Source organism: Bombus vancouverensis, unplaced genomic scaffold (genome assembly GCF_051014615.1).
Source record: "Bombus vancouverensis nearcticus unplaced genomic scaffold, iyBomVanc1_principal scaffold0064, whole genome shotgun sequence".
In the NCBI taxonomy this organism is placed as follows: domain Eukaryota; kingdom Metazoa; phylum Arthropoda; class Insecta; order Hymenoptera; family Apidae; genus Bombus; species Bombus vancouverensis.
In genome coordinates, this window is record NW_027468955.1 from 220,267 (window position 1) to 245,623 (window position 25,357).

At 36.7% G+C, this 25,357-nt stretch overlaps 1 protein-coding gene and 1 long non-coding RNA gene across 3 annotated transcripts in view; one reads left to right on the forward strand and one right to left on the reverse strand.

Annotated features, from left to right (window-relative positions):
- Positions 1–6,946: 6,946 nt before the first annotated feature.
- On the reverse strand, positions 6,947–10,329 carry LOC143304935 (uncharacterized). Its single transcript, XR_013061603.1, has 3 exons — positions 9,925–10,329; positions 8,995–9,187; positions 6,947–7,322 (listed from the first exon to the last, which is right to left on the reverse strand). It is a non-coding gene; the product is annotated as an uncharacterized LOC143304935 (long non-coding RNA).
- The window catches only part of LOC143304926 (uncharacterized), a 132,518-nt gene continuing 116,162 nt past the window's right edge, over positions 9,002–25,357 (forward strand). The window contains exons 1-4 of one of the 2 annotated variants that reach the window (XM_076627468.1): positions 9,002–9,141; positions 10,234–10,382; positions 21,730–21,916; positions 22,004–24,070. In XM_076627468.1, coding sequence (XP_076483583.1) covers positions 22,595–24,070 — 1,476 coding nt within the window. In that variant the 5' untranslated portion in view covers positions 9,002–9,141; positions 10,234–10,382; positions 21,730–21,916; positions 22,004–22,594. Of the gene's footprint in view, positions 9,142–10,233; positions 10,383–21,729; positions 21,917–21,996; positions 24,071–25,357 lie in introns of those variants that run through there. The other variant, XR_013061595.1, reaches the window with a different exon arrangement.

Here is a 25,357-nt window from a genome sequence, read left to right on the forward strand (position 1 = left end):
TAAATCACCGTTCATAGTGACACTTTCAAATCGCCTATCGTTTCTCAATGGATACGAGAATTTCCGTTTATTACTTTAAAAACAACCCGTCCATTACGTTTCTCTTAAAAAATTCTTTCAACTCCGTTGAAAACCGAGCATCAAACAAGAGACAAACGATTTGTTGCCATGGAAATGTTTGGTTCACACATAAGCAACGCACAAATATAATGATAGAATAGCTGAGTGTGTGTACTGTATAGTAAGATGGATGCAACATGGAAATAGAAAGAGAACACCATGTATAGATACTTCCTGTCCTTGTTTAATCAGGCATGCACACTAGTGGACACTGACGCTGCTCGTATACCCCTGTTACATATTTCCTGTACAAGTGCGCGTCATTAGACAAGGACGGAACATCCTCTCTCTACTTCTCTATCGCGTTTTTAGTTCGCTCACGCGCTCTGTACTTATATCTATTACATTTCCACCATAAGCAGCGGCCGTGCAGTGACTTACAAAAGTTCCGAACGGTTCCATCCTGGGCGGACGGTTAATTGCGTTCGGTACTTCGAGGCAGGAAGGTGAGTACAGAATCGCTCCTCTTAGTACTCTTATTAGAAGTGTTATCATCGAATATAAGTTTTTTCAATAAATTCTTATCGTTTTACAATCTTTCTAGAATACAATGACGTCAGCAATCGATCATTTTCGCGAATTTATTGTAAATTAATTGGGGGAATATCTGGAGTTCTTTATCGGTTTCGACTGTAAAATCAGCAACTATTCGAATTTTTCATTCATAATTGTGACGTTTTCGACTCTTCCGTTGCCAAGACCCTCTTGAGAGATTTTTGGCACGTTCCATCACCCTTGTTAAACGAGTGCACATTGGTGGATATATTGATTTCAAAAACCAATACGTGAACGAGGTTTATTATCTCACTGGGACAAAGAAATCCGTTTTATTCGCGAATTTTCCGTGTTTCTTCTTAATTTTCGTGAGTGTCTGGCGCGGAGCATTATTTGAATGAACTTTTCATCGTTCAGATTATATTTCGTTTAAAAAGATTGAAATTGATGTCGAGAGGAAATGAAACAAGGTGCTCGGGCATTCCATCGTTTCCCGGGGAAAGAGAAATATGAAAAAAACGGTCGTTCTTCCTTCTGCCATTTTCGTCCATTACCAAAATGGTATGACCCAAATGTCCCGGGCCGTGAATCAATCAAGCGAATTTTGAATAATTTTTGAATAATATCCAGTTAATAATTTGTGAAACAAATTAATTTCATTTTATCGTTGGAAACAAATTAGTTGGATTTTTCTTTCTTTAGCAGTTTTCGCCGGAGTTGACCTGACGTGCTACTTCAGTTTCCATCATCGCTTCTCGAAACTTCCAACGTCCTTGGTGTTGGAGTCTCCTTGCCCAGGTGAGTACATAGCTTCTAGATACTCGTCGCTGTTCATCCTTACGAGCCTCTCGAGCTTTAGTTGTCAATTGTTATCGTTAAAGGAAGAGAAGCTCGCGACAGATGTTATCGAACAAATCGTTTGTTCTCGAAAAGTTCGAACTTGTTCGTTGCGTTTGAATATATATGGACGGACTCCATTTTTCATGACATCTTCATGATTTGTCATGTCGTGAGTATAGCTTCTGACTACCATATGTTTGTGATTTATGTGAAATTTGACCACTATACCGTGATAGAAAAATATTTCCAATGAATTATAAATATTTTACATTGTGAATTATAAACATTTGTTAGAAATTATATCGTACTTGAGGTGAAAATGAACCATATATCTGCTTATGGAATACGAGGTAGTAAATCATTCGAAACATAATAACGATTAATTAAGTACATATACAATAACGTTTACGAATGAATATTGCGAATTATTGTATGGCTTTAATGCGGTATTTAATGTTTTGATTGCGGTCTTTGAAATGGTATCATAGGTGCTGATATAATATCGCGCGAAAAAGGAAAGACCAGTGGTTAATATTGCATGTGCACCAGTGCGTTGCGCTCGTCGGGGGTGGTTTTGACGCCGGTGCCGAGGAGAGGCGCAGAACGTGTTCGATCGACCCGCGAACGTAGCCCGTGCTCATACTGCGACAGAGTTCGTTTCAGTTAGGCTCAGTCGCTGTTTGTCCGTCGACAGCGTATAATCGCGTCGGCTTACGATTCCTTTTTTCTTCTTGTTTCTTGCGAACTCTCTCGCAACAGCCGTTCTATACGTACGCCGCCAGTATATCGCGTGATCATCGTTCCCGTTGCTTCCCTTACCCTCTCACGTCCTTCGAAGAAGACCTCCCTTTGGTTTTTCCTTGTTTGGAGGGAATTCATCGCTCGGACACATGGACTGCGAAGCACGAGGGTTGATCGAGGCATCAGCGTGATGTACTTTTCAGGTTTCATATTTTCTCTATGATACTTTCTAAGGAGAATTTGGAAGATATACATTTTTAGGAAATAAAGGTTTTTATGGAGTCATCGATAGGTTAGAATTTAATTAACTCTCTTATAACAGGTATTCCAATTTTTTAATATATAAATTTAGCTTCCTCTATGGTGTTAGAGAACATAATGCGGGCATTTTATGATATAACGAATATATTCGTATATATTTTAGTTTATTCATTCGTCAAATTTCCCTAGTAGGCCGGCCTGCAGCTCACATGCAGCACTTAGTAAAAATTTGTTTTGTTAGAGGTTGGCCATTCTTCTTGCTATAAAAATATCGTGAAGTCATATCATATGATAAAGCACCTTCTGAAAGCTAGATGCTCGATAACGAGCCTAATGATTCTCGGTAGTTTGTAATGTCAAGCTTTGAATTGGCGAGATCGCTCTGCTGTCAAACCGCCGTCCAGCGGCGACCACATTCTTTAACCACGTTCAAGGGGTATATCACGCTACAGAAACCATCAAAGGGTTTGCAAGTTAGTTGCCTTTTAGAAGTGGGGCAGTTGGTTGTTACGTGTAATCCGTAGTTGCTGGCTGTTCTCCTTAGTCGCCATACATCATAGAGACGACAGTTATAGTCGCCAGTTGTCCTTGCTAATGGTTGCTTGTTGTCGCTAGTTAGTTCTCGTTATCGTTATGTATTCCATCAATCACGCGAAATTTAACGTATGGGAATTTATTCTTCTTTATTCTTTCTGTAGGGAGATTATTTAAGACGAGGAAAATATAGAATATTTTAAGACGACTGTTTTATGATACAACAAAGTGGAAAGACGATTTAATTTTATAAAGTTTAAGGTAATTTTTTAAAAAACTTCGAATTTAAAAGATTCAAATAGATATCTTAAACGTAATTAAACCCTCCATATCGTAAGAAATTAAATGAAACTGCGCAACAAAGTTAATACATTTAATGTATTATTTTAAACATTTATTTAAAAACATTTATTTAAAATTTAGCATTTGTCAGTTCGTTACATCTGCGGTAAAAGTTGTAACTACGAAGAAGCTTAACATATGGTGCGTCTCAAGACGACAGTAAAAAGTATTAAGAGATTTTTCGAGATTTTTTCTTTTAAGTTTCCAAGTACTTTTTCTATTTAACTTCTTTTTTTTTGCATTTTCTAACAATATTTGATAAATAGAGACGAAATATGACAGTTCTTAGTTCGGGGATTTATTGGTTCGAAAGTTACTTCAAAAGTGTTTCTGGAGTTCGTGCGGTTAATACTTTTAAACTACTGAGTACGACTTATTCCGTATGGCTGGACAAATCTTTGTTGATACTGTAAGCGTAACTGGTCCGGATATTGTCTTGTGGAGATAGAAAAATACACGAAGTATTGATTGAACTACATATTTTTTTAATTCTTTTTTAATTCTTTTAGTTCTTCATATATTGATAATAAAACGATATTCCGCTACTTTGAGCATAATATAGTAATGTTTAAATAAATAATAAAATTTACGCATTTCGTCTTCATGCGTCGATAAGAAAATGCAAAAAAAGTTAAAGAAAGATGATGCGCAGACGCGAAGTTTAGTCAGCAGTAATATTTAAAACCTCTAAAATATATTGTACACATTTATTTGCAAATAAGCTCAATGAAATTGAACTGTAACTGTGTTTCCAATAATGTCTTCGATGTATTGCTCGCCATTATGTCGGATTAACAGCTCTAAGTGATCGACCTTAATCACTAAATGGCGGCCGTGATTCAGTGGTATAGCTTTACATATGACGGACATCGCAGGCGCTTGTAAGACGTCCATTGTGAAACGTTTCCAATAGCACCGTTTATGTGATGGTGAAATCTGAATATATATATCGCTGAAATATATATCGCTTATCACTTGAGTCTGACACGATCGTTTTTAAATAGAATCACAATTTTTTATTCTTTACAAAATCAGTCTTTAAAGATTATGTGCAAATAAAATAGATAAATAGATAAATGGTTGTACAAACTTATAAAACAGATATTACAAGTATATCTAAATAAATGATATATTTATAAATTGTAATATTTGATCTAAAGTTTAAATAAATAAAAGAGATACTCGTGACTTACAATAAACGTATTTTTTTTTCAATTTTTAAACAAAGCAAAAGTGGATAACAATTTTTCAAAGTGTAAAAATCAACACAATGGTTGGTTTCTTTAATTAATCAATAACGTTTAAAGTTAATTAATGTCCAGAGTGGTTTGTACATTTTGTATTTCGCCGTATTTCAACGTTCGATGTGTAAATAGAACTTGATGCCTGAAATATCGAAAAAATAATTAAATCCGATCGTTCCGTCGAATTTGCAAATTGTATACTCGTGTAAAATCGAGTGCGCTTGTGTATGCTGATACGAAAAGTGGTAGTATATTTTTCCTTTTTCGATTATCGTTATCACTTTTTGTGTGGAAAAATTAATTCCGTGAAATGGAAGTGCAATCAATACGGCTTATCACGAAATAATAGCACAACGACGGTACATATTGGTATTGACGTCAGCTTCGCAAAATTTCTCGAGTATCGCGGTCGACTATTTGGGTTAAGAATTCATTTTCAATGTTCTACAAGCACGAGTATCTTATGGATATGAAATTTTCAGTGTACATTTTAATAACCATATTCCATATTGCATGCTGCGGTCCAAGAAAAATCCGCAGTTAATATTCTGCTAATCCCTGCTGCTTTTAAAGACCATAAGTAGTCGTCCGTAAGGTTTAAAAGATTTCGAGTAGATTTGTATTACGTATTTTATCTTCTAATTTTTAAAGAGAGGGTCGTGTTTAATTAATTGAAAATGACGAAACTGTAATGGGACATTATTATCAAATATTAAACGTGGTTCCATTGGGTACTTTTATGGTCTTTGCGAGATATATATGCATTATACGTTGCTATTAGCAACGCGTAGCGATGAACGATGGAGAGCAGTACCTTCGTTATCTCGTCTCGGTTGTGTACATATCAGTAATGCACAGTACTCGTACTAAATATCTTACAAATTCCATACAGATTTTCAGATTAGTTTCGAATAATACCAACACGACCATGATAGTCACAGTACAGTATTAAATGGTGCCACTATGCATAATACACTCCTAAAATGTTTCTACAAATATATTTGTCCGAATATTTTTGTCAGCTACTATATCCTAACCACGATTTATTAAACAATATATAGATTTAAAAAAGAATATATAACGACATTACTTGTTTAGGCTAGATTGGTTTAACTTGTATAGTTTTAGTAACTGTGTAAGATCAAACAAGAACTTATCGTTAGTTTGGCGAGATTTGATTACACGAAGCAACATAATTGCTTTGAAACTCAGGACAGAAAACAATGTCAACCGGTAGACGCGTTTGTCTGGTGAACGTGTAACGCGTGAATAATAGATAGCGACAATCACGCGAACGCTAGTTACAGTTGACTTGGCTTACATTGTAGCATTCAAACTAGAGTATACGAGCCGTAAGCACTATTGAAAGTTCAAAGGCCGACTGAGAAGTGCACTTTATAACTAGCTTTAAAATCACTGACGTCGATGAGGACAAAGGTAAGTTAGAGGGTCATTTATCTGAGCTGGTGTTATTCGACCTGAACTCTGCAGCTTTTCAGAGTTTCTTTCGTTTTTCTTTTAAGAGCAGAGATGTTAACTGGTCTCTTGTTACGTGTAAGAAGTATGTACTAAAGCTTATTTATCACCAATTGGTTGCTCAAAGTCGAGATATACATACCTATATTATATTAATACGTTACAGAAGATTACGCGTTAGTTAGCTTATGAGAATTTATAGTGTGTCACAGATCACAAAAGCAGAATGACTACTTTTTCATAAACGATATATGTATATGAATTGAAAGTTTAACTATTACGTCACATAATAGTATCACTTCTCTCGATAAACGTCGTCGAGTGCATATTGTTAAAGAATATTAGCCATTTGAATTCAATAGTTTCGAAGATACTAATGCTTCTGTGAAGTTTTTGCAGGCTGTTAATTTTTTATTGAGATACTACAAATTTTAAATAACTCGATTAGAAATAAAAATCACATTACATTAACGCGTAGAATGTAACGTAACGTAGATAATGTAAATATAAATTATATTACAAGGAAACAATACGGGTAGGTAATGTGAAACATTCTGGTTAAAATTGCATCCTTTGAAGGCTAGGACACACAGTACTTACGAAGTAGATTAAGTACCAAATGGGGTACTTAAGAAAATTCATGTTGTCATTGTTTAATAAACATCTTCAGCTAATAGCTTTCTGCAAAAGCTGGTTTAAGTTATGCTAGCTTATTCCTTATTAATTGCAATTATATTGTTCGTATCTCCTAGAGGATTAACAATCCATTTTTATAATGGATAATAAAAGTAAATTCCTATTAGGTTGTGCCAAGTTTCTTTCGTTTTATAAAGAAATGACAGTTATGTTATTCTATATTATTTTATATTAAATTGGAAAAAGGTAGATCACACGTAATTCAATAAAATAATATAAAACGAAAAATGTTGTACATCTATTACTTTCTTATAAAACGAAAGAAACTTTTGGAACAACCTAATATTTCTCTACTACGACGCTTCTACAGTGCTAAAATATTTGATAAAAATGTTAAGAAATTCTAATATTGATTTAAGCGTATCGATTTATCTGCTCTTCATATTTGATCAAACAGAAATTGTTAATTATGATTTCCACTTAAAAGCGGATTGCATATTATGAGGATAAATTATCAAATTCATCTCTAATATACACATTAGAGAATCATTCATAGCCGCAATCCTGTTTACCGCTAACATTCCTGGTACTCAATAATTCATTAGGTGACTGCTTTAGCCGCACAGAATACACCTGTAAATAATTAATCGCCATTAATATTCCATCGACTTTTGAAAATCCCTCATGTGATCTATTTCATGCGATGAGAATATGTATAAATTGAGATTGCGATCGACCATCCTCAGTCGGATAAATCGAGTGATTCAAATTATAACACAAAAAAAAGTTAAAACTAGTTACATTATCTTTTTCAATTTTTATGTATTATTTGGCGGAAGAAACTTTGGTAATTGGTAAGTAAAGTTCACCTCCTTAATGTTAATGATTTTAATATGTTATTAAGCTCAAAGTTCTAAGGAATTTTCTATATATATATACATATACATAACTGTGTGCGTATATATATAATATACGTATAACAGCCAAAGTTCAGCTCTCAAGTGTACGCAAAACTTTTATGTTCATTTTACGCTATACCAGTATGTTTCATGAATTTGTTTGCTAACAGTATCGAAACAAATAACAAGCAGAGGACGAGCTATTCATGAATTGTTTTGCCAGCGTGTACGCTGCCAATATTTTCTATTTGAGAAAACATACTTGTTGCTATTGCAACTACAAATATTTTTACAGTCGACGCTTTTGCCGTGAATCATTGGCTAACATGTAAAATCGAGAAAAAACATGGTTTATTGTGATGGAAATGTGGAAAACCGCAAAACCGATATAGAAGGGAAAATAAAGGAAAGGAAGGTAGGGATAAGTAGAAGCTTGGGGCCAAGTTTAATTCACTGAAACCGAGCTGCTTGTATTATCACAAAACAAAATTGCCAGTACGTCATTTCCGTACTCTCGTCCTCGCGAAAATGGTTTTGCTCGTTAAGAAAAAACGAAGAGACAGGGAAGAGAGGAAAAAGCAAACGGAGAGCGCTTTTAAAAAGCTGGCGAACCGTGTGTTACCACAACGAGACACGCGGTGCTATTTGTCGCTTTAAATTGTGTCGCAACTCGTTTTTGAGATCTTTGCCAGGGACGCGTTAAAACACGCTGCAAATATATTTCTGGCTTTTCTGGGGTTTAACTGAAATATGACAAATAACGTTGTAAAATATATGTACTTATGACTTACAGAGTAATTGAGTGTACAAAATATAATAGCCAGCGATTTAGGGCTTTAAAAGATCAAAAGAAAAGAAAAGAAAAGAAAAGAAAAGAAAAGAAAAGAAAAGAAAAGAAAAGAAAAGAAAAGAAAAGAAAAGAAAAGAAAAGAAAAGAAAAGAAAAGAAAAGAAAAGAAAAGAAAAGAAAAGAAAAGAAAAGAAAAGAAAAGAAAAGAAAAGAAAAGAAAAGAAAAGAAAAGAAAAGAAAAGAAAAGAAAAGAAAAGAAAAGAAAAGAAAAGAAAAGAAAAGAAAAGAAAAGAAAAGAAAAGAAAAGAAAAGAAAAGAAAAGAAAAGAAAAGAAAAGAAAAGAAAAGAAGAAAGATAATATGTTGCGGCAGTTTAAGTCGATCTAAGAAAATAGATAACGGGAGGGGGGGAGGGCAAAGCTAGTTAATCTGGAAAGAATCCAAGCGTCAATTTCAAGCATTTACAGAGAATCAAGCGGGCTGGTTAAGGTCGTGAGTTGAGCAATTATCCCGCGTTAGGTTCAATCAGGTTAGTCCCACGCGAAATTGATCCAACCATGCGAAAACGAGTGTATTCTGATTTCTGTCGCAGATACTTCTGGCTAGTGCGGTACCTACATCACTGCTAAACTTCTTTTACGCATCTGATCGCATCTGATCTGATTACGACTAAGAAGATGTACTGTTGGAGATTCTGTCTGCAAGTGATCATAATTGCGGTCTCTGTACCGCCTGTCCCTCTTTACGCTTTTCCGTTAAAGAATGGTAAGTTGATACTGATTAATTATGCGATCGAAATCCTATATAATGGCTACAAAAAATATTTGCATCATTATTCTCGTTTCCTAATGAATCGCTGTTTTAATCAAGTTTTATATTGCATCAAATTTCTGTAGTTACACGAAAGTACTAAATTATAGAAAACTTGATATGCACGGATTTAATTAATTGATAAAGTAGTCAATATATAGGCATTATTATTTATTATATTATATATTATAGGCATTATATATTAGTAATGTATATATACACTTTTGAATTTTAGCCTTCTATTATTCTTATATCCTTTAAACGTCATTTCAAGCTACAAGCGACTTTAACTCAAATAGCTCGATTTCAAGTTCTAACGTATACTGTAAAGCACACTTGCGAAGTGAAACAGTAAACACGATATGAAAACTCTCTCCCCAGTAAGAAATCGAATATCCAATTTCAATCGTGCTTCATCGATGAAGCATCAATGCTACGTAGAAGCATCGTGGCAGTCGCAATGCGGATCCGTTGAACAAAAATTTCCTGGCACGATCGTTTTCGTAACGCTATTAGCCGTTTCAGTATCAGGGATGTTTTAAAAATCCGTATCGGATTGTACCATGAAGCGCAATAGCGCTTCGTTTGTTTATTTACGAGAAGTGTCGATCAACTCGATTGCACTGCTCTTTTTTTTTGTCGAAACATACCGTTCAACGCGTTCACGCTTCACTTCATCAGCTATATCAGAAACGTTACACTAAAGAGTCAAAAGGTTGCCAAATATTCGTGCTTTACCTTTTGTTTGTGTGACGTTCTGTAATTGGTTTTCCAATTCAAGAGGTAATTTATACATTAGTTTTTTCTTTATTTGGTTTACGATTATTTGAAAGAAAAGTAATTACGAGAGGAAACTCTGATAGACTAGCGACAAGCTACGTTCGGAACCGAGCGCGTTGTGAATTGACAATCGTAACCAAACATCGCGACACAGTTCACCACACTACGCGTACAGCATGATCACGCTGAGTGGCGTTGAAACGGTTAACGTAACTGCGCGTACGACCGTCGAATGGCAAAGATATTCAAGCTGAGAATCGTTTTCAGATGCTACAAACAGCAGCTGTGCTGACTTTCAAGGAGAAACCATTCGACATGCTCTTACGTTTGAGCCGGGACTTTCGGTTTGCAGTTTCTGCATCTGCTATAATTCGAGGCCGGACTGGTGCGTGTCGATCATATGCTACCCGCCCGAAGTGAGTATATGCTCATTACTTAAACACTTAACACAACCAGAGAGAAACTAAAGCACACCGTTAACGCTTGCACGCTGGTCGTTAAAGCAGATGCTACGCGAATAGGGTACACAGCGATTCATCTAACTTGCCTTGAATTACTTTTACAAAGAGAAACATGGACAGGAATAATTTTTTGTTACGAGTCGTTTAATTTATTCGTTCGTTAGAACGATTGGTCTGACAAATTCAAAGTCTTGTTCCGTATAAATATTTTTAAACAAGCACGTCATAAGCTTTGTATATTTTTTTTATCGCAACGAAACTGTTCAGAGAAATGTTGAAATTATTAATTACAAAAGAAGACATTTACGTTGTAAAAATGTTAGCGAAAACATTTGTGAAAAAGTTACTTTGTTATAAATTCTACAAAAAGAAATATTGAAAATCACGCCCCATTTATTCAGTTGCACGTATGAAAAGTATTTTGCATTCGCGCAAAAAAATCCCTTAAGGATACATATTTTATAATAATTGGAGTGTCAAAGTTATTACGCGGATTGGCGTACCTTAACCACGTGCCTTTTAATGAAACTAGGTTATTCATTTGTTATTCGTTCCTAACTTTCAACTTTATGATTTTTGCGGAATAAAATTTTATATTCCGGTTCAGTTTATAAATGATTCATTTAGAATTTAATAAAATTAGAGTTACAGCAGTGCAATTTAATAAAGAACAAATAATCATTTGTACTTTATTAAAATGTTCTTTTAGCGTCTCGTTTTAATATTTCTCTAATAATATTTTGTTAACCGTTATATTTAAATGAAGGTTTTCAAAGCAGAGACGTACTTTAACGTAGGAAATGGACGTACATTTATAATGAGAATTCAGAAGCAAAAATATTTCATACAAAAATAAATATTCCCCATGTGTAAATAGCTACGTTATGACTTTTATATGTATCTAACGTTTTTCCATGCAAGGTAACGTATATTTGCTTCTTCGCTTCTTCGCTTCTGAGTAGTAAAACCTGGCATTCATGCGGCTGATAGGTAGTTACGCGCTGACAACGAAAAACATAAAATGAATAAAAAGCATGAGCCATCCTATAAAAAAAATAAAGCTGCTTTTATCTTTCATTACATATTCGTCAGAATATTGTTAATAAATATTTAAGTTCAGATTTCATAAATTATGAATTTAAATAATGATTTAAATAAATGCATAGGATTGGACATTTATTTATATATGTATCTGTGAACACTTTTTGACATAAAATTTTTATAACGACTAAAATGACATATTCCGATATTAAATTAATTTGATGAGAATAAAAACTGAATTTTTTAAACGAGATTTTGTATGAAGTTACATTTATTGGGAGAAATTCATTCTTTTATAATATGATAAAACGAGACTCATAGTCTGTATAAATCATTTCATGGAATATTATGTGTATGTACATGTGTTCTACGCTTTTATTATAAAAATGCTAAATGAACATAACGATCAAATGCATCGACAAATGCATTGAACATATCGATTGTTATTTTGAAAAATTGATTATCTTTTATTTGTTTCGAACTACAAATTGATTGAGACATTCGTGTTTGCTAAATTGCGAATTTAACGCAATGAAGTCGTCTGAATCCCTTGCTAGCATGTAAATATAGCGTCGAATTAACAGGTCAATTACTTGAGGTTGGAACTGAAAGAAAGAGAAAGATGGAGGAGGTCTTGCCTTTGAATGCTGGATACTTCTAAAGCCCACAGTTCGCTGAAATTGCCAGAGAATTCAATTAAATGGCAAATTAAACCATTGAACTGAATCTGTTTCCAATCGTGAGCTTGGAGGTTCTACCCTTTGAATTTTTAAACCAGTCATCCTTCTTTTGTACGTATGGTAACGAATATAATTCATAAACTAATGAAGTGTGTAATTCAATTGAAAGCTCTTTTCACTGAATTCAGTTTAGACTAAGAAAAATGATATAATAACGAAATTATCAATTTACAATTTATAGAGCGTATACTTTATTCGAAAGTGAAGTTTATTACTGCAAATATTAGTTGGCTATTTATAGCCTGTTTGAAAAGGTGATTTAATTTCGATTGATTTTCGATAAGTTTTTGTTGGTTTACTCAGGTTAATTAATCTCCAATAAAATAGAAATACCAATCCGGTAGTATAATTGCTTTCTTGCTTATTACTTTTTTACTAATTAGCGATGCACGATTCCAGACCAGTAAATATTTTTCCATCGGGAGAAGTCAGGTCGAGAGATGCAAGATTTATACGCTCGTTCTGTCAGTTATCCCAGTGTCTGTTACGCGATAGAAAATGAACGAACTGAATAATAAATGCATTATCGGCATGAAGATTGCTTGATGTAGGCCACCGCTTTTTTTCTATCCTTCCGATACCATTTTTCTTTTCTTTTTTTTTTTTTTGCGAAACACTTTGCTAGTCGTGAGAAGCAGCAATTCCCTTCTGCGAATCAATTACGGTTCACGAGAAATTGTATTATAGCCTGGAACGTATTCAAATTATCTTCAATTATTCTCGGCTGTTTCCATTTCCATTCGTCTCTTACGTAAGTACTCGTTTGATGTACGTACATAGTGAGACAATAATCGTTAACACCTTTAATGTTTTCAGTATTATAGAATAAGACGCGAAAATACGTTGAAACCTGACTTTTAGATTCGCGAGACTTTATAAGGCTTCGAAAGTCTCTTGTTTCAGGCCGAATAAAAAATTGTAGATGAAGAATTACATTGCGAGGTCTGTTAAGGAAAATTTTAAATCGTATCGTTGTAATAGGATTATTTCAGCGAGGGAAATTACGTGTTGCGTGCGAAGCCACGAGCTTTCTTTCAGGCTAATATACATAATTGTCCTATCGAACTTTCCATCTAAACCGTTGCGCTCACACGTGGATTTTGCATTTCAATTTTCTTACTTACAGTCCAGTCCAGTGAGACCAAGTTAAATTTTTCAGCCCTCCGAGGTAGAATATGTTTTATAGAGAGACGTACAACGCCATGAAGGGGAGACAGATCAATAAATTGGGTTATCTTTAAATTACTGACAATCATTTCATCGACGCGGTTTCACCGACACCGAGTCCCCCGGCAACGTCTGTCAAAGCTTATTTACCGATACACTGAAATCAACCACAATCATTTTACCGACCTCTTCCTTTGCTGACAGTTATTATACTCGCTGTCATATGCTATCGTTGATTATACATCTTTATTTACAAATTCGTTCCTGTGTATAACGAAACAAAGGAAGAAACGAAAATGATACGTTTCATGACGCATTGTTAAATTATTAATTAACGAGAGTTACATATCTACATGAATGCTTTGAAATGTCAGTTATAATTCATGAAAATGGATACAAGCCATTTTACTATACATAAATAGAATTATAAAGACATGTTACGTACTAATGCTTTTACGAAATATATTTCTGTATACGTTTGACGTTTCTGTATTATTCCTTATGTGCTTTCTGCTCTTGTGTTTAGCTCGTCGGAAGTAAAAATACGTTAAGCGAATCAGCTAATCTATTCGAGCGTTTCAATGGCTCAGTCTTCTCTTATGCAACTACCAAAAGAGAAGATAAGTCTTTGGTTATAAAACATTTCATAACGTCCAAAGTAACGGGGCACTAATTAGTTGAAACTTTAAGACAGACCAGATATCGGTCATCGTCCGTAAATACATTTATTACGATCGTTTAAAGTTTAAAGAAACACCGTTATAAAATCGTAATACGAGACAAAGCGATTCAGAACTCGAATTCATTTGTTGGAACGACGCCATGGGCAAAAGTAGATAATGGAAAATTTAATACGATACGATTTAAAACTTTCTTCCAAAGACCATTTGATAGCGCCGACGTAATCAAGAGTGTGACGATATTGCCAGAGACGTTTCTGCAAATAGAAGACTAACTGATTTACGAATTGCCGTAACACGATTGCCGCTGGTAGTATGGTTAGTAATCGCTTTATTGAATTTTCGCTTGATGTGACATCGTCGAGAGTTTCTAGCGAAATTCTTCTCCCTGTAAAACTATGTTTCTACAGCAATGGCTGTAATTTTCGAGTTACCGTTTGCGAAGAAATCTTTTTCTTTCTTACGTGTAATAGATTATTTTTAAGTTTTAAGTTTTAAATTACATTGGTAACCTTCTATAATTTATTACTCGAAGGTGGTAATTTTTTCTTAAATAGTTTGTTTTTCCTATAATTTATTATAATATATTTTACTACAGAATCCTCAAAAACATGATGTATGTATATATATCCTGAAATATTATCAGTCTATTGTCAAGTTATAGAACATTATGGAAATTGCCAATTAAAGTCATAAAAAACAAAAAATAAGGAAGTTCGTTAAAATATGTGATTTTCCAATCAAGATATAGAATTTATTCGAGTAATATAGATTACGGTAGAGATGGTGACGGTAACAATGAGTGGACTGACTCTTCGTGCGAAAACAAATTGGAAGCGCAGAGCGATGTATTGTTTCAGCGAATATCGATTTTAAAGCACGGTTTTAAAGTACGTGTGCGTTTGACTAGGTGTGTTAATTAATATTGCTGTCTGATTTTCGATATGTAAATACAATATCTACATATCTTTAAACTTATGATAATTGAACTAACAATTTTTTTAAATTTAAATTAATATTTATCCTTTTAAATGCAACAATTTTTTTTAATAATAACTTCACGCGTAAGTCAGCTGCGCACATATTTGATCGTTCTTTAAAGCTTGAATCTCTGCGAAGAGAAAAAATCTTTCAACCAACAAGAACTGGTTCTACGTTTTCTATCCATTTCCTTCCAGATAAATCTCTCTATCTAAAATCCTTATTTCCGTATTTCCTTGAAAAGGTTAAAGTCGTTTTGTATAAAATCCAACGTAGAGAAGAAGGAAGATCCGCAAAAGATTCTTTCAGCTTTCCCTATGTTTGAGCTCGAATCAAAGCAATCCTATTCCCAATAGGGTGACTATGCGTTTAACTTCTCATAGAATCTCTCTGATTCCGTGTGATACCTTCGGTGTTTTTGAAGTATGTAATTGATATTTACTTCGTAACGTCGACGCTTTGCAGTGCGAATTCAATTTTGAGTTGCAATTTCCCTGTTTGCGTGGCAAAAGCATAAAAAAGCATAAAATCGATAGCGCACCTTTCGATAAACACGTTTTCTTTGCTGATGGCGCACTGTAAATATAAATATTTGAATAAATATCGCGAATTTCATGTTGCTAAAAGATTTATACTATTTATTCGTAAATAACTGTTGGATATGTTTAAGTTGAAACCACTGCATTAGGTCTTTTTTCTTGTTTAAAATTATTTGTATTGGTAAATTGAATGAAAGTTCTAACATGTAATTTGTTCTTCTTTTATAAATAGTTTACAGAGGATAAAGCGTGGGTATCTCACGACTGTCGCGATCATGACACTATACATACCTATGTATAGCACGTATACTAAGCTAACTAAAATAGCAAGTCAGAGAAATGGAAACTTAGGAAAATCTAAAGGAAGATAAAACGTTCGAGCCTTGCCAGGAATATAAGATGCTAAGTAATCTTCCTAAGTAATCTCCTCCAGCTTTTTCTAGTTTGATCAATAATTATTAGTACATGTTAGGAAAATAAATAGAATTTTTGTTCTCAAGCGAGGTATAATTTAAATTTTGTATGTACACAAAAATGTTAAATATCTGTAATAAACATGGTATAATCAATTTTTTTACATAAAATTATATTGTATAGGCTATTGTTATTTAAACATTTTAAATTGGACGAAGGAAAAAAATGACGCAAATAAAACGTAGGACATTTTAATTAAAGAGACTAATATAGAGATTTATCTACTTAACTGTGATTAAATCATCTCCACTTAACGCTCTACCTCTTCTATTAATTATGCTTCGTTAAACTATGATTACAGAGGATGGGTTTTTTGATAAAATGACATTCTGACAAATATATATAGATCGATATATATAGATATAGATAGACAAATATATAGATCCTTACAACAGTAGTTATGAATGAACAGTAGTTATTGTATCAATTCCGTTCTTCAGAAGCTTCATTTGTGAAAAGACAATTCGCCAGAATATGGATTCACTGTAGTTATAACTATAGGATTTCAATCTAGTTGACAGACTTGCTTTACGTAGAGAATATCTGTCTCTTGTTCTACCTTATCGCGATTCTCTCCTCATCTTATACGCTTTGTCGAGCAAAGTAATATTGGCATATATCTCGGCTCTGGTTACAATCATTAGTTTCCGCCTAAACGGTTAGAATCACATAGCTCGCGCTCTAGTCTCGTTTATTCAACATTCAGGCCATATGGTCGCATGCGACGAGTTTTATGTTAATTCCGACCGATTACAATACCTTTCTTTCGTTTACAAGGAACGACGAGACTGGCAGTTGCGTGATTTCCAATGCAAAAGCCGCGATATCTGCACGATAACCTAACTTCAACCGATTTTGTTGTACTATTCTTATGTGGACTTCGTTTGTACCACTTTCGTAACAAAAATAGAATACGTAGAACACAGCATTCCGTTATGCGATATTGTCGATTCCTAACATCCGAAAAATCAGAGATAATTATTTCCCTACAGTTGTACATTTGTGTGAAAAATTACGAACGTAAAGTTGTTTGGTGCATGCACAGTCCTCCCCTCCCCTGCATTTGCGTGGACATGCTAGAAAGATTCACTTTTCCACGGTGAAACTGTATGTATTATAATTTCATTTTTACAAAGGTCGAACATCCTACTATGCATAAATTTAATATTAATATAAGCAGGTTTCGTGTTAAGTATTACATCTGACGTATAAGCACACGTGTGTACGAGCCTTGGTTTTAAATGTCTTATAGTAGACACCGAAAAGATTATTCAGTTGGATATCTGACTCAACATCAATATTTTACTAGGAGATAACATGTTAAGAACACGTTGGTGGATGGCATGGGAGATGATGAATGAAGACATACTTCTGCGAGATACATAAAATAGTAGTCAGAACGTATTTTGGCGCTTGGGGACAGTGATACTGTCGCTGGTGATACTGTCATACACCTCCATTTATAAACTTTCGAAAATCGATGTGACCTTCAAACTTTAGTGTATTCTGTTTCACAGCACAAAATGTTTCCGAAACGTACGTTTATTGTTACAATGAACTTGACTAATGGCTCTGAAATACTATCCTTGAAAAAACAATGGGCGAATTGGAGCAAAGAAAAGAAGGAAATAAACAAAGACCTGTTGGTTCGTAAAAATAAAATATGCTACAGGAAAAACTTTTTCCAACGGATTGAGATGCGACAAGCTTTAAAAGCTATGACGCGAATCGAGCGTTTGTCTACAAAAGCGCATTTTCGGTGGATATATAGATATACATGTATATGTGACGAAATATACTAAAGCAATATTGACCCTTTGTCGCTGAAAGTATCAAACTACAAAACTTCCTTTCAAATTTTCAGAATAAGAAAATCAGGATCATGATAAATAATTGGAACATAATTAAAAATAATATATCTTCTCTATAAGATAATGAATACATTGGTTCATTTAATTTTTATGGATATTCAAACGCTTCTGTGAAATAAAACGTCAAGATTATAGAGTATAAAATTCATAGCTATGAAATAACTAAAACTCTGATGTATTATTAAAGATATACGTTAGGTTGTATGTAGTGATACATACAAAGATTACATGTACAAACCCATAATTAACACAATGCTACCGCAACTATTCTGCAATCTACCTTGCCCAAAACACTCTTCCAGTCACCTCCAAACTCTTCAATTCTCTCCACCTAACCACCCACAAACCATTCACAAACATGCAATTCTCGACAAAAGAAGAACTTATCGTCAGTTGTCCTTAACATCTCGTTCATTCATTTGGTCCCTATCCCCCTATTTCCTCCCACTGCGATGATCGCACTACATTTTTCCACGTCTCTATTCTATTCTCTGGATGACCTGAATTCTCGAGCAGTCGAGTGACGATTGATCTGTACAATTGATCGATTTCTGTTTACTACAGCCATGCAGGAAATTTCGCCTTGGAAAACGATGTTGTGAGTTTGAATGCTTGGACCACGTAGAAAACATTACTGGAACCGGTGAAATTTATGTCCTTGAGGATAAGATATCCTCCAGCTCCTCGACTCACCAACAAACGCTACTCTGGGCGATGAGCTCAATGGTGCTGTTGCGGCTATTCTAATTTTTCAACAAGGATCCAGATGGCGCCGTTGACGAAATTCAATCATTATAAACGTCAACGATCAACATCAGCCATCAGGCAATTTCATATTTGTGACTTATTTCTTCTGCGTTATTTCTTCTAATTTTATTGTTAGTTCTTCAATTTGTATTCCAAAAGATTGAACTCCTTTTACGTGCGTGTGTGTTTTTCTTTTTTTTGTAACTCGTCGAGTTGCAATTCTAATTTTCGCACTTCCTCCTTCATGTCCTCTATGTGCTTCTCGAACTCTTGTGTCGTCCTGTCTTTGTCGGAACATTCTACTTGAAGATCAGCGAGTTGATGCTCGGGATCGTAATTCAATTTTTGGTCGTTAGCAGTAATAAGCTCACGTAACTTCACTTTTGAACTTGATCTTGTTTGGTCTTGATTGTGTTTTCGTGGTGCTTGTGGTGTTCTAAAAGTAATCGTCACGTTGCTTGCATTTTTAGTGCACATTGATACACTGCACTCTGCAGTTCTGTCTGTACATTTTCTTCTTTTCCCTTACTCCTCTTTCTCTTTCTAATGAATTCTTTTTATTCCGTAAAATAGTTTTTGTATATTCAATTTTGTTAAGTGCAATCCTTATTTCTGATAACTTACTTTTATTAGATAATTCTTGTGAAACTTCTACTACATCTTCCATATCATTTTGAGTGCGGCTTCTACCTTCAGTAAATTTAATATCTTGAACCGTATCATTAATTTCAATAGCTCTTTCGGTATCAAGTAAATCGCACTTATTATTTAATATACCTTTTGAATTGACTTCTGTCTCTGTATCTTCTTCGAGTTTTCTTCGTTCTTCTAATCCACCCTTCTCATTTTCTAGGATCTTCCTTGTTGTTACGCCGCCTAAAACATCTGCACGCCAGCCCGCGCCAGCTCGCGCCACCGGACAACAACCGGCCTGCGTAACGTCACTTCGACCCTCAATAAACCTAAGGACCCACCATAACTTTCACTTCCCTGTATTGTTTCGCCATGTGTCTTCAATCCGTTTGTCTTGAAGAATTTCTAAAGCTTAAAAATATTCTCGAAACACAGTCGGTTTTTAGAGAGGTCCTTGGGTTTATTAGGCGTACTTAAAACACGGAGAAAGCGGGTATGCACCCATTAGGAAAATCCGAATAGCCCTCTAATAAAACAAGCTATGTTTTCCTCACGCACACAGTCATCTATCCACCACGATGGTAGGAGACTTCCTACTCATCCCTTCGAGCAGTAGTGCAGGTCATGACCAATCGACACCGCGGTTCGTTACCCTCACTTTTCCTAACGAAAGTGGGAACAACGAATCCGCGTTCTTTAGACACAGGGGCACACCCACACCGAACTTTTCTTCTGTATTAGAAAAAGAGCGACAGTCAGTCTAAAAACTAACGCCTAACGCGGCAGTCTACACATAGCGCGAGAGTCGCATACTTCACGAAAATCTTTTGTCGGTTCTCGGTGTTGTCGAACATACATCTTCTCTCCTAAATATATTATAGTGCTAAGTCCATTAATACATTAATTTCCATTATAAGAGCCCTGCTCTAGCGTACATATCTATCACATCTTCGTGCGACAAGTTGTTAACTATTTATTTCTCTACGTCAGTGTAATCTAAGTGTTGGAAATATATAATTTATAATTCAGTGAATCACAGTGTTATACAAACTCAATCACCCCTATTATCTCAACGGAAATCAGGGGATCGATCAATTCGTGGTGTCGATTGTTATAATCGTAACGGGGATTTACGACCCCCGTTGACGTCTCTCCTCGCGGTTACGTCTCCCCGCAATTGGTCGGAATTTACACTTGTATCTTCATCTTTTTTAACTTCGACTTTATCCGATCTCCTAGGTCTGCCTCTATGTTTCGCTTCATCAGTTGCTATTACACCCGTTACTGCATTATCATTTTCTACAGATTTATACCTATCGCTATCACTAGCTGCGTTCGTTAAAAGAACTTCCCTTCGTTGACGAACTTATCAGTTGTTTTGTTTTCACTATCTGAAATTGATTTTTGTTTAACACCTCTTTTTTCTTCTTTGGCAAATTTATTTTCTACATTTTCCGATGCCTTTTGTTTATTAATTATTTCAGACTTGTCTTCGATTAATTTCGTCTTTAAAGCGCTTCGCAAAATTTTATTTGTGTTTGATTGTCTGGTTTGATTATAAACAATTTCTTCAAATTTTGGCGAAGTAGCAGGCTTTGCAGCAACATTATAACGACTGCTCCGTTTACTACTATCTAACATAGATGGAGATGGATTCTTGTCATCTTTATTCTCTAAGGACTTCTCTTGTGTATTAGCATCTAAATTTCTCGACATAAGATCTGCTGAAGTTTTTGATTCTGTAGTGTCACACGCATTTTTCGCTGTCATCATTTGGTCTTCTTCTATAAGCAAATGTTCATTATTGTAAGCATTATCTCTTGCTTTTTGTATGGATTCTAATGATATATTTTGTTCAACGTTGTCTATTGATTTTGTATCATTTTCAGCAGTTTATTTACTAACTGCTTCTAATTCCTTCGTTTCAATTTGGTTTTCTTTATTTGTATCGCCGTCCAAAATATTTCTCATTGAAATATTATCCTTCTTGTTATGATCTTTTTCTGCTTCTCCTAAACTTTTACTTTTTTTGTCAAACCATTCTTGTAAATTTTGAGTATCTTGTGACGAAGATGGTGACAAATCATTATACAATACTGTAATATCTTCTTTCCTTCGTTTCACAGACTCTTTCTGGTATTCTGTTGAGCTATTGACATCAAACATTAAGTCTGTTTTAATGAAAATATAATCCTGTGAAGCGGTGTCAATTGATACTTTCTTTTCATAAGAATGTTCTACATTAGACTGCAATTCTTTTGAAAATTCTTTCAAAACCATTTCTTCATTTCCTACAGTAACGTCTGTTTTCTCCAAGCTTTTGTTCAAATTATTAGAAACTAAACTACCCTGATAACTCCGACTAGTCGCTGCTTTAATAGTCTCCTTTAACAGTTTTCTTAACTTGATTTCGTTCTGCTTCTGCATAGCGTCTAGTATGGCCCGAATACTTGGATCCACGCCAGTAGCCATAGCCAAGCCGGTGAAAATTATCCTTTGTTCCGTGGTATATATAGGGTAAAACGAATGGTAGACCGCAGCATAGTGGTTTCCAACGATCCACACTTGTTCTAATTCCTCACTCAACGTCTTTCGTGTCCATTGACGTAGAGAAAAGTAAGTTATTGTAATATCGGAATATATTAAAGGTGTAATTTTGTCCGATTAATATTGGTTAAATGCGTTAAAGTGAAATGTTTGTAGTATCGTGGACGAAAGGCCTGGGCAATATCGGACGAGCTATGAACAATGTCGCGAGAGCCGAGGCGCCGTCGGGCCCATCAATGTGTCATCGGTCTTTTCAAGTGCATAGTTTCGTGGAAAAGACCTACGTGACCCTGGCCACGAGCGTCTGCAGAACACGTGTGCGGTGGGCCTAGGAAAAGGGCAATGGAATGCGACAACAGTTAGTCGAAAAGCAGAGTGCGAGTCGAGAAACAGTGTGCGAGTCGAGAAACAGAGTGCGAGCGGAGGAGCCGAGTGCGAGTCGAGCGGAGACGCAGGTTGCGAGTAGCGTTGCCGAGAGAGTGTGGATTGCGCTGTGTTCTGTACGTTTGGTATGAATAGTTCAAGTTAAGCCTCAATCGTCTTATCTGTCTGATTAACATCTCTATTGTCCACGTTTTGTAAACATATTACATCACGATATTACATATTTTGGGGGCTCAGCCGGGATTGGACAAGACAGAAAACGAAACGGTTTAACAGAGCTATTCGAGCTAGTTGTGAATTTACCGGTACGCGGTGCGGTAAAAGACGATATCGTTGACTGTTTAAGTTTGTGTTGTGTGAAAAATGGCCAACGTCGGGGACGAACGGTTGTCGGGTGAAGAGGGTTCGACGCTGGAGGAGCTGAGGAATAAGCTCGCGCGAATGAACCTCCCTATATCGGGTGCGAGGTCAGTGCTGATTGCAAGGCTGAATCGGGCGTGTAGGGCTGGACAATCGTATCGTAAGGGATCGACAGGCGGTGAAGAGCTAACCGGTCAACGAGATTTAGAAAGTGTACAGAGAGCTGAGCGTGATTGCAACGAAGGTGAGGATGTTGAGAAAATGAATACGAAGGAGTTGAAGGAGCGCCTCGCTAGTTTGGGTTTAAAAACGACGGGAAGAAAAGTAGAATTACGCGCACGGCTACGAGCGGCCATGGATGGTAATGACATATCGTCGGAAGAAGAAAGCGACGACGAAAGTGAGGATGAAGATGACAGAAAAAACGCCAGAGGATACAAGAGAGGTACGCGAAGGTTGTATCAGGGCCGTGACGAATGTTGTCGAAGGGCATGTGTTGGTTCGACACTGAGTTTTAGAGACGTCGAAGATGCATTAGAGTCGTTTAGTGGCAACAGAGGTGAAAATGTCGAACGATGGTTCGAGTCGTTCGAGGAAGTCGCTGATACGTGCATGTGGTCGGATGGGCAGAAGGCAGTCTACGCGAGGAAGCTGCTGAAGGGATCAGCGAAAATATTTGCGAGCTTCGAGTGTCATGCCCGGACTTGGCATGAGTTGAAGAGGGGGCTAGTGAAAGAATTTTCGAGGAAAGTCAACAGTAGGCAAGTTCATCAGAAACTTGAAGAAACAAAAAAGGAGAGTGATGAAGCATGTTTGGCTTACATGTATCGTATGCTCGAAATAGCCAGCCATGTGGACATGGAGGAGGAAGCAAAGGTGGAATACATAGTGGATGGAATAATAGACGACGAGAACAATAAGGCTGTATTGTATGGCGCTACGTCAATCAAAGAGTTGAGGAAGAGGTTAGTAATGTACGAAGAGCAGAAGAGTCGCAGAGCAAAGTCGATTGTGAAGTCGGCTAAAACCCAGAAGAACGGGAAGCCCAGTCAATCTGTAGATGCAATGAAGAAAAGAAGATGCTTCATTTGCGGTAGTGAGGATCATCTAAGTGTTACGTGTCCGGAGAGGGGAGAAGGTGTTAGGTGTTTCAAGTGCAGCGGATTTGGACATATTGCAGCGAGGTGTACGGCACAACCGAAAGAGACTTGCGTAGTGTCAAGATCCGAAAAGGGGAAGTATGTGAAGGAAGTGGCGATAGATGATTGTAGGTTTGTGGCATTAGTGGATACAGGTAGTAACCTTACGTTCATACGAGCGGATGAGTATGTGAGGTTAGGATCACCACCTCTGGGAAACTGCAAACTTAAGTTTGATGGTTTTGGTTCCGCTGGCAATAGTACCTGGGGCGAGTTCACAAGGGTAATGACGGTCGACGGGTGCGACTTTACTGTCACTCTGCATGTTGTCTCGAATAAGGTAATGACAAGACACAGTCTACTCTTAGGTACCGACTTTTTAGACCAGGTAGAGTTGCGAGTCAAACGGGGCGAGGTGACATTTTTACGACTCGACGATCAGACCGACGGTCACGAGGACGCGCCGGATGTACTGAGGGTAAACGCGATAGAACAATCCGACGAGATCGACTTGTCACATGTACGAGAATCTCATTACCGTGAAGCCATTCGGGATCTTATTAAAGGGTATAGGCCGGAGAAGAAGAGAGACGTCGGGATAACCGCGAAAGTAGTTTTGGAAAGCGACAAGCCGGTAGCGCGAAGACCGCGAAGACTGGCGCCGTCGGAAAGAAAGGAAGTAGATGATCTGATGGAAGCGTGGATAAACGAGGGTGTCATCAAATCGTCAGACTTGGAGAATGCGAGTCCGATAGGTGTAGTTAGAAAGAAAGATTTGTGTGTGCGTGTGGCTAGATGGGCCTTATTACTAGGCGAGATTACGTATCAGGTCATCGGCCGTCATCGGCCGGGGAAAAGTATGCAGCATGTAGATGCTCCGAGTAGGAACCCCCTGCCGAGCACTATGTATGTAACGGAGAGTGAAGACGGGCTGATTGCACGGTTGAGAAGGACACAGAACAAGGACATCGAAGTCCGTAGGATTTTGGACGCCGCAACGTGCAGTCAGGCCGATGGGCAGGTAGTAAGAAACAATATTTTGTATAAGGAGTGTGAGGACGATGTGCTAATAGTAGTATCGAAGGCGATGCGGGCTCAAGTAGTCGGGCAAGCGCACGAGCGTGGGCATTTCGAGGTTACCAAAACAGAAGCTATGGTCAAGAAGGACTTCTGGTTCAAGGGGTTACGCGAAAAGGTCGAACACGTGGTATCCAACTGCCTTGACTGTAGCCTAACCGAACGAAACATCGGTAAGCTAGAAGGGAACCTGCGAAATTACAAGAAAAGAAGAAAGCGTGCGAAGCAGTACCGAAGGAAGGACCCGCACACACCTCGATTTTATGAAACCTTGGGTCCTAAACGCCGAAAGTGACGCATCTGATGACAGCGAGATAGAAGGCAACATCTGAGGGCAGATGTTATTGCAGGATGGCCGAATGTAGTATCGTGGACGAAAGGCCTGGGCAATATCGGACGAGCTATGAACAATGTCGCGAGAGCCGAGGCGCCGTCGGGCCCATCAATGTGTCATCGGTCTTTTCAAGTGCATAGTTTCGTGGAAAAGACCTACGTGACCCTGGCCACGAGCGTCTGCAGAACACGTGTGCGGTGGGCCTAGGAAAAGGGC